This window comes from Ictalurus punctatus, chromosome 28 (assembly GCF_001660625.3).
Source record: "Ictalurus punctatus breed USDA103 chromosome 28, Coco_2.0, whole genome shotgun sequence".
In the NCBI taxonomy this organism is placed as follows: Eukaryota; Metazoa; Chordata; class Actinopteri; order Siluriformes; family Ictaluridae; genus Ictalurus; species Ictalurus punctatus.
This window is the reverse complement of record NC_030443.2, coordinates 10,656,222-10,672,928: the sequence shown is the minus strand read 5'-3', so window position 1 is coordinate 10,672,928 and position 16,707 is coordinate 10,656,222. Positions and strand designations below refer to the sequence as shown.

The 16,707-nt window shown below is 38.0% G+C and overlaps 1 protein-coding gene across 3 annotated transcripts; it reads left to right on the top strand.

Annotated features, from left to right (window-relative positions):
* The first annotated feature begins 433 nt into the window (after positions 1 to 433).
* hmbsa (hydroxymethylbilane synthase a) lies at positions 434 to 16,548 on the top strand. Of its 3 annotated transcripts, none has more exons than XM_017460079.3 (14): positions 434 to 639; positions 3,683 to 3,736; positions 4,325 to 4,397; positions 5,011 to 5,060; positions 5,152 to 5,207; positions 8,937 to 9,014; positions 9,161 to 9,238; positions 9,356 to 9,431; positions 9,566 to 9,679; positions 10,679 to 10,717; positions 11,150 to 11,269; positions 12,744 to 12,797; positions 13,009 to 13,095; positions 15,051 to 16,548. In XM_017460079.3, the coding sequence occupies exons 1-14, from the start codon at positions 613 to 615 to the stop codon at positions 15,219 to 15,221; spliced, it is 1,077 nt and encodes a 358-aa protein (XP_017315568.1). In that variant the 5' UTR covers positions 434 to 612; the 3' UTR covers positions 15,222 to 16,548. The 3 variants fall into 3 exon arrangements, with proteins under 3 accessions (XP_017315568.1, XP_017315571.1, XP_017315570.1); XM_017460081.3 differs by lacking the exon at positions 434 to 639 and adding an exon at positions 3,456 to 3,599; XM_017460082.3 differs by lacking the exon at positions 8,937 to 9,014.
* Positions 16,549 to 16,707: the final 159 nt, after the last annotated feature.

Genomic DNA, 16,707 nt, shown 5'->3' with positions numbered 1-16,707 from the left:
ATCATATAATTTCTACCCAAAAGTACTAGAACTGTGCTTTTATTTAAAATAATAATAATAATAATAATAATAATAATAATAATAATAATAACAATCGTTTAAATAAAAACACCATACATAGCCCATGTATGAGAAATAATTTAATTCTTCCTCTCCCTCATGGTCTATTATTTAATTATCCATTTGCTATTTATCTATAGACAAATTGTTACTATGTAAATTCTGTTATTTGAACCACATTTGTAAATGACATGTCATTAAATGTGTGTGATGCCGTTCGATTCCGATATCAACTGAAATATACATGCACATATAAAATCTAAATGTGAGCTGTAATAAATATATTTATAACAAATATGACTTATTAAATGCGCAGTCCTATGCGCAAGCCAGCGCTGACATGACGCTCATGAACACCACCGTACACACTCCACCGTACACACTCCACCGTATTTGTCGGAAGAGAGTTAACAGCGAGGTCACGAGGAAATAATCTTGGTAGAAAGTCAGTTAAATATGCAAAAACAGCTGCTTTTTTCACTTCATTGACTAGAAATTCTTGCATGAAAAAGCAACTTTTATCGTCGTTGGGCGTTTTGTTCGGCAAGGAAGATGTCTCAAGAAGCTAGAACTACAGAAGTAAGTTTTTGTCGCTGGTATGGTTAAGCGCCAGGTGTCTATGGACAGCGTTGATTGGTTGTCCTAAAAGTCCGAGCTGAACTTTCGAGGCGTGCTATTGGTTTGTTACTGACTTACCGTCATTTATAATAGGAGAGAGAGCAGAGGGCGGGACTAAAGAAACTAAAATGTGGTCAAATAGAGTTTAAAGTTTAAGTATTTAAATTTGATATTTAGAATTAGTTTTGATCTGAACACTTCAGGTGTCTAATATGTGAAATGAATCAGTGTAATTGTGACTTTTTATTTGCGCGGTTGGAGCCGATGCTCCATAAATGCTGTCTTTTAACCTTGACATGTGGATTAACTCAGTGAAATGAATGTTCTGGTGTGGTTGGAGAGTCTAGGACATGGCTGTATATCATTATGTCTGCATTAACTGTGCTGCCTGTTTGGCCATGCCCCTGACAAATAAAGATGATAAATAAACACAAACATGATATTTCTTAAAAGTGTAATAACAGGTACATTACTTAGATAACTTGTCTCTGATTAATGACCAGAAGTGTCACAACTGAGGCAGGAGTCGTGAGACCTCTGGTGGGGAATTACTTATTTATTTATTTGTTTATTTATTTAAAGAAAAAAAAGAAAGAAATTTGAACAATCTGTGGAGTGCTCCTGCAATCCTGAATGGCTGATTAACTAGCAATCATTGAATGTCAAGATTTGTGGAAGTTCCAGTAAATATCACTGGCTTAATATGAAGTGACTGATCCATTCTCCACTGGAGGTTCATCCAGGAGATTCATCAACACATGTTAATCTCCATAAATCCTCATTCACAATCCCACGCGTTTGAAATTCTATTGAAATACTCCTTTCTTCTTTTACGTGACAAACGATTTAAAGAAATGTGGAAAAACAGAACATCTGATAGACATAAGCTGATATTTAATTTATTCCATGAAATAATTGTTGCGCATTTGTGGAGTGATGTGCTCCCTGCCCCATTTAGCTGGGGGGGTAACTGGTACTTTTTTTAGTACCGCCTCGGTCGAGGTTCTAATTGAGCCAAGCCGATAGTAAATGTGAGCCACGTGCTGAGGGAGTGGGGAATTCTCCTTGACGAGTGGTTCTGTATCATGCTCGAATAAATATGTGCCATTTAATACATACTTTGCATATGGTAATATTCTATTAATTGAAAATCAGGTATCATTTATGTCATTACAGATAAAATTACAACACCGGTTTCTGCCTTAGATTTTTGCATCTCGCTTGTTACCGATTTCCAATCAGCCGTTTATCAAAGTCATTCCTGTCGTGAATGTAAATAACTTGGTCATATTGAGCACTACGTAGGGTCTAGAACACCGTTATTTTGCATCCTTATTAGGGTCCGTGTTCAGTGAACAGGAAAGGCATTTGGAATACAGCCTGACTGTGTATTGTATAGGGCTTCGATAATACAACATTATTCCTGCACGAAGGCGAATGGAAGATGACACCTTTGTAGAGGCGGCACTAAACTGCAGTGGAAAAGCAAGCTCAGAATAGTAAAGCGAGCTGAGTCGAGCCATACCGTGCAGTGGAATATTGGCTTTAGAGGCCCATTGGGACAGGAATCACGCTGCCCCATGCTCACATTTTGAGTGTAGGAGGATCAGCGTACCTTACAGCTAATGATAGGGATTTTCACTCTAAATTGGATTAGATTAAAAGCTCGCCAAGATCTTGCTTTATAGCAATTAATCGGAATTAAATGCATACATTTTACGCAAACAAAGGTGTGTAAGCGCAGACAGCGTGCCTGTGATTTATAGAATAAATTCTATTGTAAAATATATTGCAAAGATGGGAAATGGATTAAACAGTTAGTACGGGATTTTGCTGAGGTTTTTTTTTGTGATTGTTGCAGCCAAAAATGCTTGTTTGCTACAGGTTTTTTCCCCAAAAAATTTTGCGATGCAATTTGCAGAGTGTTTTTGTGATTTTTTGTGGAAGACTGTTTAATTGGCGAAGTCACAACTGCATGAAATTGTTTTGCTCGGTCTTTCACAGTGATGTTTGTTGGTAAATGAGACGTTTTAGCTGAACTCATGTTCGACGTGCGTGAATCGAAGAGGGCTTTGACCGAACGTGCGTTGTGATGATGTCACATGACGCGTCTCGGCCCAAATCTGCGTCAGCTTTGAAAATGGACAGCTCCTCCGAATGTTGTGGTGTTTGCTTGATTTTGCGTTAATCCCTGCGATCGCACAATTCTGGATGGACTGATGAATGTATGATAGCTGTATATCAGAAATGTGTATGCACCATTGTGACCTTGTTTCCCACACAAAAGCAGAGAGAAAGAAAAAAAGAAAAGAAAAAATTCCTTTTTCCAAAGCCCAGTTTTTTTAAGGCTAGTTTCAGTATTTTTTTTTTTTTTTTTTTTTTTTTTTTTTTTTGGGTCAGGTCAGTTTTCAGGACTGATATCCAATTTACAGACAGACCAAACAATCAAATTATTTTAGATTGTTGGTGTAACTTCAAAATTTGACCATATTATCAGCACTTATTATCAGGAGGCATTATTTGCTTCATGTGTTGTGCACTTGTATATGGGGTGGAGAGCAATTTGGGATTCAGCCATCTGCTAAGATGTCAGTTAAGATGACTTAATAGCAGTGAACAGAAGCAGTGTTGTGGAAGAAGGAGATACGTGCGTGTGTATCTGACACCACACACACTGACACACCATCTAACAATGAGTTAGTTAGTTGTTAGTTTATCAGCATTGTACAGAAGACCCAGGGCGGTGGGAGGGTGGATTAAGACCTTATAGGAAGGGACAGCTTTCTTTTCCGAGCCACCACCCCAGAGTTCATTCATTAGCAGCATCGGTAGACAAGTGCACGCCATTTTAAATAGTCTACATATTTAATCTAGCTAAAGGCTTAAGCGATAAGATGGAAGGGCCGTTTAAGTGTATAAGAGTGAGTTGAATTGAAAGATGTTGTGTTTTTTTAGTATCCCTGTAAGGCTGTATGAGATTTATAAAATGACTTCTGCTTTTCAGGAAGAAAATGGAAAAGTCACTCGGATTATTCGCATCGGAACCAGGAAAAGCCAGGTCAGAACATGACATGATGCCTTTTTTGTGTGTGTCATTTGATTAACACCGTCATGACCTCATATTTGTGAAGCTGTTGATTTTACTCCAGCTCAACTATGCTGATTTGAACTAATCTATACGCAACAAAAATCCAGATTTTCTGATAAAAAAAAAAAATTATTTCCACTTTGAACTTTGCAAAGCTAATTCCTCAGTGGCCTGATTTCACTCCTCTGTCTCAGATGCTTGATTTCAGTCTCTCATGAAGTGAGAGGATTGAGTGTATAATTTGTGATATTTTGCTCATTCGTGATATTGCAGGCAATCACAAAACTTGAAATAATTGAATTGCCACGAAAGAGTAGTGAATTAGTGCAGGGTGAACGGAGGAGAGAGAGTGGGTGTGGCAAACAACATGGTGGGATCAGATAAGTCCGAGTCCTCCTGTGTCTCCACAGATTACTGAGTGTCTTAACAATACCTCATTTATGTGTTTAAATAACATTAAAAGCTTCAGCTCGTGAAAGAGCTCATGTACCTGTATCGTGCAGGTGTTGCTGAGTGTTTATTGTGTGTGTGAAGTTGTGCTGTTGTGTTCTTTTTCAGCTTGCTCGGATTCAGACAGACAGCGTGGCCGAGCAGCTGAAAAAGCTCTATCCAGACTTGCAGCTAGAGATAGGTATAGCTTTCTTTCTTTCTTTTTTCTTTCTTTCTTTCTCACTCAGCTTCTTGCTGTCTCTTCTTTCTTTCTTGCTTGCTAATCTTTCTTTCTTTCTTTCTTTCTTTCTTTCTTTCTTTCATTTGTTCTTTCATTCTTGTTCAAGTTCTTCCTTTCTCTTCTTTCTTTCTTTCTTTCTTTCTTTCTTGATCAATCATTTCTTTCTTTCATTCCTGGTTACTTTTCTTTATTGCTTTTCTTTCTTTCTTTATTGATTTCTTGCTTGCTTTTTTATTGCTTTTCTTTCTTTGTTTCTTTCTTTCTTTCTCACTTTCTTGATCAAATCTCTTTTGTTTCCTTCAATTACATCATTCTTTTTCATTATATTATGTCCCTCATGTCCCTCCTTCTCTTTCGGTCACTCTCTGGGTCTTCTCATTTTCTTCTCTCTCTTTTGTCGTCTTTTGTCTTCCCAGAATCCTTTACAGACAGATGAGCGATTGTGTTTTAGTGTAATCCACACCATTTCTTTCCTCCCTTCCTCTTCTGTCAGTGCTGATGTGAGAATGTGGCACAGTACTTTATTTTTGTTGTTGTTGTTGTTAAATTCTTACTGTGTGTGTGTGTTTCACAGTTGCCATGTCGACAGTCGGAGACAAAATCCTTGACACTGCCTTATCAAAGGTAAAGTTAACACACCATCCTGACAAGCAAGATGGTAAGAATGGATCTCATCTGATGTTATACGTGTATAAATATATTCTTATCGTTACAGATTGGAGAGAAGAGTCTGTTCACCAAAGAGCTGGAGAATGCCCTTGAGAGAAACGAGTAAGAGCTAACTGTTCTGCTGTAAATGCTTAGTCTGTCTGCCTGAAATGTTATTTTAGATATACTGCTTGAGTGTGTAGCGCCATCTACCGGGAGATCACTGCTACAGCAGGAGATTTAGAGGAGAGATTGGTGACTTAGGAGCTTCAGGTTTCTGTAAAATAGGTCAAATATGGCCCATTTAAGACTAATCTTTTCAAATCTCCTAAATCACGGAGAGCAAATCATTGTGCTAAAATGGCTGCTGCTGGCAATCCACATTGTATTAGTGGTAAAGTGAAATATTTGCAGAAAAGAAAAGAATGCAATACCAATCGACAGAGTTTCGATCACTCTCCACTACATGGCTATAGGGTCAGTCCATTTCAAGTGGTCCAGTAATTGTAAAGTTTGTAATCATTGTAATTGTAATCATTCAAACATTTTTTGAATGATTACCTCTATGTATTAGCATTGCATTAAAAAAAAAAAAATTTGGTTTAAGTACGACGACCATGTTTGTGTCATGGCACGTAACAAATTTTGGTTATGTAGCTGTTTACAGAAACCTCAATATCAGGATGGTCCTAGCTCCTTGGAACAAAACCAAAAATATGTCCATGCACCTTGTAATGTGCTCCAGAGATGTTCCAAGGAGCTAGGACCATCTTGAACTGAGATATTGATGTTTCTGTAAACAGCTGTGTAACCAAAATTTATTGTGTACCTTCACACAAAGATGACGGTCATAGTTTAAAATGATCAAAATAAAAAATGTTAAAGCAACCTGTATTGGGCCACTTCAGCTGGAATGACCCAATTTAAAAAACACCATGATGCTGCACAACTGATCTAGTAATATATCTCGGCCGTCTGTGAGTCAGGTGTTTGTTCAGTCTCCTGAAGGAAAAAAAAAGAAGCCAATGACCAGTCTGTTAATTCCGAAAGCTGTTTATATTCTAGTTAAAGTATAAATCATATATCTACTATGCTCTCATTGTTTTATGATGTTCCACACGAATACACTAACAGTTAGCTAGTTAACATGTATATTTCACATGTGATCATTTAGATTGTTGTTGGTTTTTTTTGTTTGTTTTTAAACCATTTTCTCTACAGAAAATGATCTTCCATATCTAGCATAAGATGATATCTTAAAATATCTAGCATATAGGCAAATTCAAATAATATTTCTCTTTAAACAAATATAAGATTATTTTCAAGCTTGAAATGAGTTTGAAGTTAAGAAATTGTATTGCTGGCAGATAATTCTCCTTATTGTGTGTAATTATTTCTAAGAAAAATGATGTGTCAATCGAATAAGACAAGTTTAAGTTTGAAATGTACAGTCCCCTCTGAAAGTATAAGTACAGCAAGGCCACTTCTATTGTTTTCAACAGAACAGTTCTATTGGTTTCTTTCTTTTTCAGGACTTATTAAATTGTTGTATTGGGTATGCCCAATGCTCTGACGCTCTGTTAGATTTTCCCTCTTTTCTCAGCTTCAAAATGGCTCACTTTACTCCCATAAACAGCTCTCTGTCTTCATGTTGGTTTATCCCTTTTTTTGACAACAAATGCAGTCTTCACAGATGAAACCCAGAGCTCAAACGAGAGTAGATATTCAGAACTATTAATTCTTTAAACAATCAATTTAACAGGCCAAACCCAGGCAGCAAGAAACACCAAATATCACTCACAATGTTCTAATATTATTTTTGATCTCTTTGACCTCAAACCCAAATCTTCAGTGCATTGCAAAAACAAAAAGATTGACCTTGCTGTTCCAATACTTTCAGAGGCGACTGTACATATATTAATATGAAAGTTTGATTTGTCTAGAAATAGGCTTAAGTGTTTTTCGTTCAATAATTAACTAATAATAATAATGAGAATTATTAGATATTCTTTCTCTCTATTCAAGATCTGATATTTCTAAGTGATATTTTCTATTGACTTTGACTTTATTGCACAATTGCATGACAGTTTAACGAACCAGAATCACAAGCATTCTCATGATAGTCCTGTATAAGAATACAAAATAATTAATACTACATGATGAACAAAAGCTTTAGAGAAATCTAGGATGAATCATAACAAAATGAATAACAGATGAAAGGAAAGTTTAAATTTTATGGTTTGCCAAAATTATGGCTTGGCCTTAAGGGAAGGCAACTGGTCTGTTAAATGGGAATTGAGTATAGTGTCCTGGCACAGTTTGTTTCTTCTCTGGAGAGAATTATATTTTAATATGGTAATGTGAAGATCATTTCATTTAAGGTACACCTATTATAATTTCTCAAATATTACCTTTCATGTAGTGTGTTATAGAGTTGTTTGTGAATATAAAAGTCTGCAAAGTTTCAAAAATCAAAGTGCATGACAAGCAGAGTTATTGACTCCCAAAGAAGGAACCGATTCTGAACAGCTGAATCGAGTCGTTAGTAATTCCAGACTTTACTTCCTGTACTAATCTACATAAGTTTGTAACAAAAAGCCCCGGATCTGGTCTTCATTGGCTGCTCGCTGACAGCGGTAGACCAATCAAAACAGGCTGGGACATCTGACCAATCAGAGCAGAGTATGCTCTCTGAAAGGAGGAGTTTAGAATTAATCCTTTTAGAACGGATCATTTAACGAGTCGTTTGTGACACTAGGGGAAAAAAGGTAATGCTGAAGTTTAAATTATGAGCACGTTAAAGTGTTCTTTGACCTTGGATGCATGTAAATGTATTATATGAGACCTTTAAAACAAAATTAGGCACGTTTCAAAACTATAATAGGTGCGCTTTAAGGTACATTCTCACACACAGCGACTCACAGCGACATATTAACCAGAGACCATTCATTTTCAATGAGAGCTGCCGACATGAACGACAGCAACCAATGTGGGCGAGTCCAGCTACGTGACAAAGTTGAGAGAGGTTTTTGCAAACCTTATGCAAATTCGGAGCGACTTGGTGCAGCGACTACCAATGGGAGCGAAGACAGTAGAGCGCACGTGAACTGTGATCCGCCATGCTGCCTGCGTGTCCGAATTGTTTCGTGAGCGCTTGCGATTTTGCCGCAGATAGAGAGCCGCGGTGGCAAAAAGCAGACACCACTTCTCTTTCATCTTGTAGGATATGATGAATTGGTTCCAATTCAACATTGGTGAATTTTTATATACAAACTTTTTTATTTGATATTTTTATATACATCCCTCCAGAATGTTTAGCTACAAGAAAACTGGTTTGTTGTCAAAAGTGGATTGCTGGTTGTGCCACCCACTGATAAATGTTACTATGGCAACCAGTAGTAGGAACGCCTACTGGCGACTTCAAGGTACAACGAATGGCGACTTGCACCGATCAAGTCATTGTATGTGTGATCGTACGAGTTACGGGTTCTGAGGCACTCCTCTCTCAGCCAGTCACTGGCTAAATTTATTCCATAGCAACAGGGTTGATCATACTCTTACTCTTATCTGAAGAATTCTTCTGATTCATTATTAAAAGTTCTTGGTTGAGTTTCCAAAAGCGTTGCAGGTAAAGCGAGTGACATGTTAAACACACTTTTTCTACCTGTTTCCTGTATATCTTTGGGAAACTGGGCCCTTCTCTGCAGTTTAGTGAATAGGAATGTTTAGTAGCCCTCAAGATAGTTCTCACTGTTTTTTTTTTTTGTTTTTTTTGGGTGGATACTAAATAAGGAAGTATCTTTTGTGACAATTGAATATAATGAGCTTCCCCCCCCCTGTCTCCAACACCAGGGTGGACCTTGTTGTGCACTCTTTAAAAGACCTTCCTACCTCACTGCCTCCTGGTTTCACGATTGGTGCTGTTCTCCAGTACGTTTCCTAAACTTTCACACTCTCCTAAACACTCCACAGATAAATCCATCTTTCTCTAATATCATTCCATTTATGTGTGTGCACTTCTGAGCAGCGTTTATTTCCTTTTTAAATTTTATTTTAAAAAATTTCCTGCTCCTTAGACGTGAAAATCCTCATGATGCTGTAGTGCTTCATCCAAAGAATGCTGGACTCACTTTGGACGCCCTTCCAGAAAATAGGTAATTAATAAACATTACATCATACTCCATAGTCTGGCATGATGATTTCTTTCCCCATTCTTGCTGCAGTGGATAGATTAATCTCTTACCCAGTGTGACCTTGATATCCACTTTCAGTGTGATTGGCACGAGCTCGCTCCGCCGAGCGGCACAGCTGAAAAAAAGGTTCCCACAGCTGGAATTTGAAAACATTGTATCCTTTCTAAAGCTGTGTGTGTGTGTGTGTGTGTGTGTTAAAATGCTCTGTGTATTTTACAATGCAAAAAAAGGTAGTTGTGTTCAGCATGAACAGGTTTTTCACATGAATCCTTTACTCAGCCGAATTAGAGAGGCAACCTGAATACTCGTCTGAAGAAGCTGGACGAGAAGGATGACTATGCTGCCATCATTCTGGCTGCAGCTGGTCTCAAGCGCATGGGCTGGGAGAGCCGTATCAGTCAGGTGCTTACATATTAACATCACCGTCACTTATGTTGTCACTAGACAATATATCACTTTGTATTTGAGCACATTACACAGCATTGTGTGCATTCATGTAATATTAATAACAGAATGTCTGACAAGGCAGAGTTTAGCATGGTTGATAAGAGACACCGCTCAGAGAGAGAGAGAGAGAGAGAGAGAGAGAGAAGCTATTCCTGGGTCTTGTGGTATTGATTCTTATTGAGTTGAATCATTTCCCAGAAGAGAGGCTTTGAAACACGTTTTGGCTTGGTCGAAGAGGGTCAGCAATGATTTTGCTCATTTCCTGATCCTAGAATGTGCAAGTTCTGCAAATGTGATCAGATGATGCGCTGTAGTCTGGCCTTGGGCCATGCATTGAGTGAGCTAAACCAGACTGGGTTACTGAACCATAGGCTGGTGGTTCAAGCCCCAGCACTGCCAAGTTGACACTGTTGGGCCCTTGACAAAGGCCCTTAACCCTCTCTGCTCCAGGGGCGCGGTATCATGGCTGGCCCAAGCTTCCGAAGAAGCTGGGGTATGCGAAGAAAAGAATTTCACCGTGCTGTAATGTATGCGTGACAAAATAAAGACTGCTTCATTGCCTCTGAAAGTCTTCCAAGCCTCGTCAGCAGTTGAGTTGATGTTACCCTGCTGTTTAAGCTGTTTACGATTACCAGGATTTTGAAGGATATTTCAACAATGGCGCTTTGGCCTCCCAGGTCCGTTCTCTAACCGAGCGCCATCATTAATAGTTTTCTGGCGGGAATGTGACACCAGATAGTAAATTTCTCTGTATCTATTACTGTTGAAGCATTTAGAGTTAGATGTTTTTCGATGCGTTTAGTATTAGCCTTCAATTCTGTGGTGTGTTCACAGTACCTGTGAATGAATTGCTACCATACTCCTGACCGGTCAGATTCGAGAATTCAGTAGCATTGTGGTAGAAGCGTATTTTACAATTTGTCTGAAAGGTTTGTTTATCCTGGTCTCTTTCAGGTTCTGGGTCCTGAAGACTGCATGTATGCTGTAGGCCAGGTGAGTGACCAAGCAGGGCCGAGCATACCAAAATATCTGTGATTTTCTCCGATTATCGGCTTTTGTTTGTGTTAGGTTAGTGTTTTCACCTAGGCTAGTACTGTTTACATACAAAAAAGAGATCATCCTGAGGACGTCACGGTTTGTAAGTCAACGTTGTTCCTATGCAAGGAAACACCTGTTTAACCATCTGTGCCAACGGTCGCTGAATAGTGCAAAACACTGCTGTGGTGTTTTCATGTCAGTAGGAAACCTACAATTATTTGGAAAGACAGAATATACACTTGTAGTGGAAAAAGTATATTCTGTAGCTCCGTGGCTAAAATTTCTTGAATGATCTCACCTTCATTGGCAGCTTACTGGCATCTGCTGGTTATGTTTCACTACATTCAGTTGCCATTTCACATAGCTTACATTGCTTACTGATTGTAGGGAGCGTTGGCGGTGGAAGTGAGGGCAAGAGACAGAGACATCCTCAAGATGGTGTCCATCCTCCACCACCCTGACACTGTGCTGCGCTGCATCTCTGAGAGGGCTTTCCTCAAGCAACTGGTTAGTCTTCCACACTCACACGAAAAAACGCTGAAGTAAATATGGTGTAATGTACTGGAAATATGTTCAGCTTTTCTATATTTGAAAGCTTTTTTTTTTTAATCTAATCTGGGATTTTTGCATCTGTACTGCATATATGGTATATTTACCACAGACAAAAATTTCTACAGTGGTCCCTGTGCAAAAAAACCCCCCAGAACTCACTTCTGTTGGAAGCTTAAGGTCTGTTGAAATGTGGATGCAACGGAGTGTGAATACATAATCCAGAATTAACAGTTAATCATTCCGTACAGGATTTTGCAGAGTTTTTTTTTGTGTGTGTTATGAACAAAAATGCTTGATTTTGCTGCAGTTTTTTTTTTAGTGCTTGCTTGCTTGCATATTTATTTATTTATTTATTTGCAGAAAACTGTTTGAATTGGTGAAATTGCAATTGCACAAATTTGGTATATCGCAGCGATGTTTGTTGGTAACTGAGACCTTGTAGCTGTACACATGTTCGACGTACGTGAATTAAAGACGGCTTTAACTGAATGTGTGCTGCGATGTCACATGACGCGTCTCGGCCCAAATCTGCAGCCAATCTGCGGTAATTTAGAAAAATTGCAATCCTCTGAATAATGCAGAGTTTGCTTGATTTTGCGTTCATTTCTGCAGTCGCAAAATGGCTAAATCCTAGAGGGACTGTATAATGTGTTCTAAACAGATACAAATAAGTGCTATTGCTTGCTTATTTAATTAATTAATTATTTATTTTTTAAGAAAGCTTGCTAGAAAAGTCGAGTGAGGAGCAGGAGGTTTTTACTTTCATCAAGGGTGAAGATAAGAACCTTCTGAGCCAAAGAAAGACAATGTTCAATCAATAATATGAAGATGCGGCTCTGCACAATGCATTTACAGCATTCCATCATTCATCCTTGGTAACTGCCTGGTCAGGGTTGCATTGATTTTAAAATTAAATTACTATTTTGTTTATATTTTGGGAAATGGAACCAGGAAAACATGTTCGAATAGACCAGTTATAGACCAGTTATGAATTCGAGTGATGCAGATGAGGTTGAGGAAGTGTCAGCGCCTGAACTCACAGACCATATCATGTTTAATATTATGATTATAATAATACTTTTAAAAAGTTAAAAACCTTATGATATAAAACCCTTTACAAAATCAGTTTTGTTCATCCTTTCAGAGATTGGACTTATGATCTAATTAAGAATGATCAAGTTGAATAATAACAGCTTTACTAAGGCTTTCTCTCATGTCCATCTCACCTGTAATGGTTGTAGTTTTGAAGTAAAAATGTTTTCCAGTCTTTTCTCAGTACACAGGACAGGATTCTTGTCTATGGAACTCATCCATACGCTACGAATGCAGTGTATAGGGCATATTAAACTTAAAACGTGCTGGACTGTTCCTTTTAAATGTCTTTAATTTGCTTGTATTGTGAATCTCCTTCACTCTGCTTTGCATTTAGGAGGGAGGCTGCAGTGTACCTGTCGCTGTCTACACAGAAATGAAGAACTCTGTGGTAAATAATACACACATGTTAACGAACTGTTATTTAACAAGGATAAACACATGGAGTTCGAGATCTGGCACTCACTGAGAATAACCTCTCAGCTGTCAGGTGATAACAGAAACTGTTAGTTGTGTTACAGTGCATTGAACTCATTGTGTTTTTCAGCTTGTGTACAACTTTACACGTGTCTTGGGTAAATCGACCCATTTTCTGTTTGTAGCTCTATCTGACAGGTGCAGTTTACAGTCTGGATGGTGCTGACTGCTTGAAGGACACCATGCAAACCAACATCGAATTAGATAACATGGTAAGTGCACATGCAATCACGCACATTCTGGTTTTTTCTTTTCACCTTGTGAGCTGTGAGTTCAAAGGTCCTGGTGGTAGTACATACTATATATAAAGCACTTAATATAAATTGTGTAAACACTTTAAAAAAAAAAAAAAAAAAAAAAAAAAAACCAAACCCAACCCAAACATATTATGATAGATAATAAATTTACAGGTTTATTGAATCCAGATGCACACAATCTGCATAGAAGCTTTAAAAATATAACAAATATGAAGTTACTTGGAAAAAAGAGAGATGTGGTGGTAATAATATCGCTCAAAAGAATTTTAGTTAGAGCAGTAGTACATTGGAGCTGATTTGTTGACTTAAATATGATGCATTGGTAATATATCCCATGCTTAACTGTGACCGATATGGAAAATTTGGAAATTTCCTTTCAGAATATTGCGTTACATTATTTTGTAGAAGTCCAAAAATAGGTTTACGAAGATCAATATTAATATGATATTTGTAATTGGATGGAACAATCATGAAAAAGGATATTTTATGGTTAGCTGTTTGTACTAATGGCGAAAAAACAACTATTGATTCTCTCCTCAACGATTTTGCATTGAAGAACATGTCATAACCTGACTTTTATATGTATAACATTCAATTGAAAAAGGACAATTATTGAAAAGATTTCACGTTTAAATGATAAAAGATATTAATATAGCTATAATTTTATTTGCCCATATTTTTAGTTCATTAAAAAGATGCATAATAGTTTTAAAGCTGCTAATCCTCTTTGTACATCCAACAACACAAAAGCTAAAAAGTTCAGTCAGTGCTTGTTTAGGTGACTAAAAGTAAAGCAATGGGTCAATGTAGATGATGTATATAAATATTATGAAAAGGTAAGTTGTACTATAATATTAAAAATCGTTCTGACGGTCCTAAAGCAGTGGTTGCACCGGATGGGGTGGGGGATGGGGTTATAAGTAAGATCTAAGTGTATATAGAAACTAAACAGAAATTGAATCAAAAGCTCCATAGGAATTATTTGTCATTAAATCCAAATTATGAAAAAAAAGAGGAGTTAACTGATAACAGGCAAACAAATTCTTCCAAGTTAATCTGTATTTAAATTTATCCTACATTTCCTTTCAGCTTTAATAAGTTTTTTATAAAACACTTCTGGATGATTGGGGCACACGGTGGCTTAGTGGTTAGCACGTTCGCCTCACGGGGTCCGGGGTTCGATTCCCACCGGGGCCCTGTGTGTGCGGAGTTTGCATGTTCTCCCCGTGCTGCAGGGGTTTCCTCCGGGTACTCCAGTTTCCTCCCCAGTCCAAAGACATGCATGGTAGGCTGATTGTCCGTAGTGTATGAATGGGTGTGTGAGTGTGTATGTGAGTGTGCCCTGCAATGGACTGGCACCCTGTCCAGGGTGTACCCTGCCTTGTGCCCGATGCTCCCTGGGTGGGATAGGCTCCAGGTTCCCCTGCGACCCTGAAAAGGAGTAAGTGGTAGAAGATGGATGGATGGATGGACTTCTGGATGATTGTGCTCTCCCCATGGATGCATGTGTTTCCTCCCATCTCTTAAATCCATGCCCGTAGGTGGATTTGGTTGTGCTAAATTGCCCCTAGGTTTGAAGGAGTGTGTGAATATGTTTATGGTGCCTTGCGATGGACTGGTGTCCCATCCAGGGTGTTCTCCTGCCTCATGCTCAGTGTTCCTGGGATAGATGCTGCAACCCTGCTCAGGATAAAGAGCTTAATGAAGAAGAATGAATGAATGGACGGATGAATAAATGACCAATCGATCATAGGAAGTTTTAAATGGTGAAGATTTTTAAACAATCTTCCAAGACATTTTGTCCAAGAGATTTGATCAGTTAAACGTTCAGATGAGTGAAACATCTTCAGATATGACATGATTGCTACTCGACATTTGTATCATGCATTGTTGTTGTTGTTTTTCCCCAGGTGCATGACAGTGCAGAAGACCGAGCTCATGTCGGAGTCACGGCCAACAACCTATCTCTGAAGGCTCTGGATGATGCAGAGAATCTGGGTGTTGATCTTGCCAACCTGCTGCTCAGTAAAGGAGCCAAGGACATCCTTACCACGGCCAGACAGCTCAATGATGTCCGATAACAGCTTCTTTCAGCCGCCAGCAAGCCCTGATCCACATGATCCAACTTAACACTGTCAACATGAAAAATGCACACACACACACACACACACACACACACATTCAAAGTGAAGGTCATGGGTTTAAACAGTACTATTTAAATGGATGTAACAGAATGATTGTATGCCTCTGTTTACCCATGTCATCACAACACTTTTTTTCAGCACCGAATCCATTGATGACTGTTTATATGTATTTTCAGTACTTTCACAGTACAAGAACAAACCATGTTACATGCTGATATCTTGATTACCATGTCAAGTAACTTAAACTCAGGTGCACTCAGAAAAAAAGGTTCCGAAACAGGGTTTTTTTTTTTTTTTTTTTTTACATGCAACCTTTTTGTCCAAGATTGTATCTGGTGCTCAAAAGGACAGAGTTCACTTTAATAACATTCTTTGCTGAAACCAAGGGTATATAAAGAAATCTGTTTTAGTTAGGTTGTACATTTCTATTTAGTCATTAAGCAGTTTGCAGCTTAGTTTATTCTCATATATACTTCCATTCAGCCTTTTGCCTGAACCTATACTTTATATCCTCATTGCAGTAATACTTGGCGCCATTTAGTTGCACACTTGAGCCTTCCAGTACTCACTCACTTTTTTTTTCAGCTAAGGTCTAAAGCTGTAAGACTAACATATCAGTTATAAATCAAGCTGAACGGATATGTATTTTAAAATATAGCTACAGAGGTTTAAAATTGCTACCACTAATTCAGTTCTAGCTGTGCAACATGCCAGCTGCCAAAACACAGGCCAAGCTTCACTAAATTAATAAATACATTATAGATTTTTCACATTTTCCTTACTGTTTAGTTAAAAGTAACTTGTAGCTTTAGTAATGGTAATTCACAAGGTCTTAACTTTCTACCAGCTAGCAAAATGGTTGTGCTCATTTCAGCAGTTTCTCTACATACTCTGCACACAGTGAGAGATATATATATATATATATATATATATATATATATATATATATATATATATATATATATATATATAAAGTTATGGTTATTTAAGCCAAGTAGGAAATGCTTCAGTTTGACTGTCCCGGATCTAGTTGTTCAATGCAGGGTTGTAATGTGTGTGCAGGAGGCTGTAGTGTTCTCAGTGGAAAAGGTGCAGGCTGAGACTCACTCATTCAATACTGAATCATTTATGGGTTGGGTCTGATGCCAGTAAGCTGTTTATAGTGCCTATAACCGGACAAGTGCCTTAATGTGATAATATGCATTTTACAGATTGTATTAAGTTAAATATTAAAATTAAAGCTTTCCCTCCCCTTATTATTTCACACCGGTGTCACTAATTACTCACTCGATAGCTGATACTAAGCAACGGTTTAGATGCTAACTGTTAGCTTAAAATGAAGAGCAACTTCAGCAGTGCAATAAACACTGATTTAGTGTAGATTTTCATGGGAGGAAAAAAAAACCCCACAGTTAAATGCGTT

What these genes read in the sequence shown, in the direction of transcription:
- hmbsa (XM_017460079.3), top strand. Translation starts at nt 613, where the DNA reads ATGTCTCAAGAAGCTAGAACTACAGAA. An exon ending in AGCTGGAATTTGAAAACATT is followed by an intron (nt 9,432 to 9,565) that starts GTATCCTTTCTA and finishes CAGCCGAATTAG; the next exon opens with AGAGGCAACCTGAATACTCG. An exon ending in GGGAGAGCCGTATCAGTCAG is followed by an intron (nt 9,680 to 10,678) that starts GTGCTTACATAT and finishes GGTCTCTTTCAG; the next exon opens with GTTCTGGGTCCTGAAGACTG.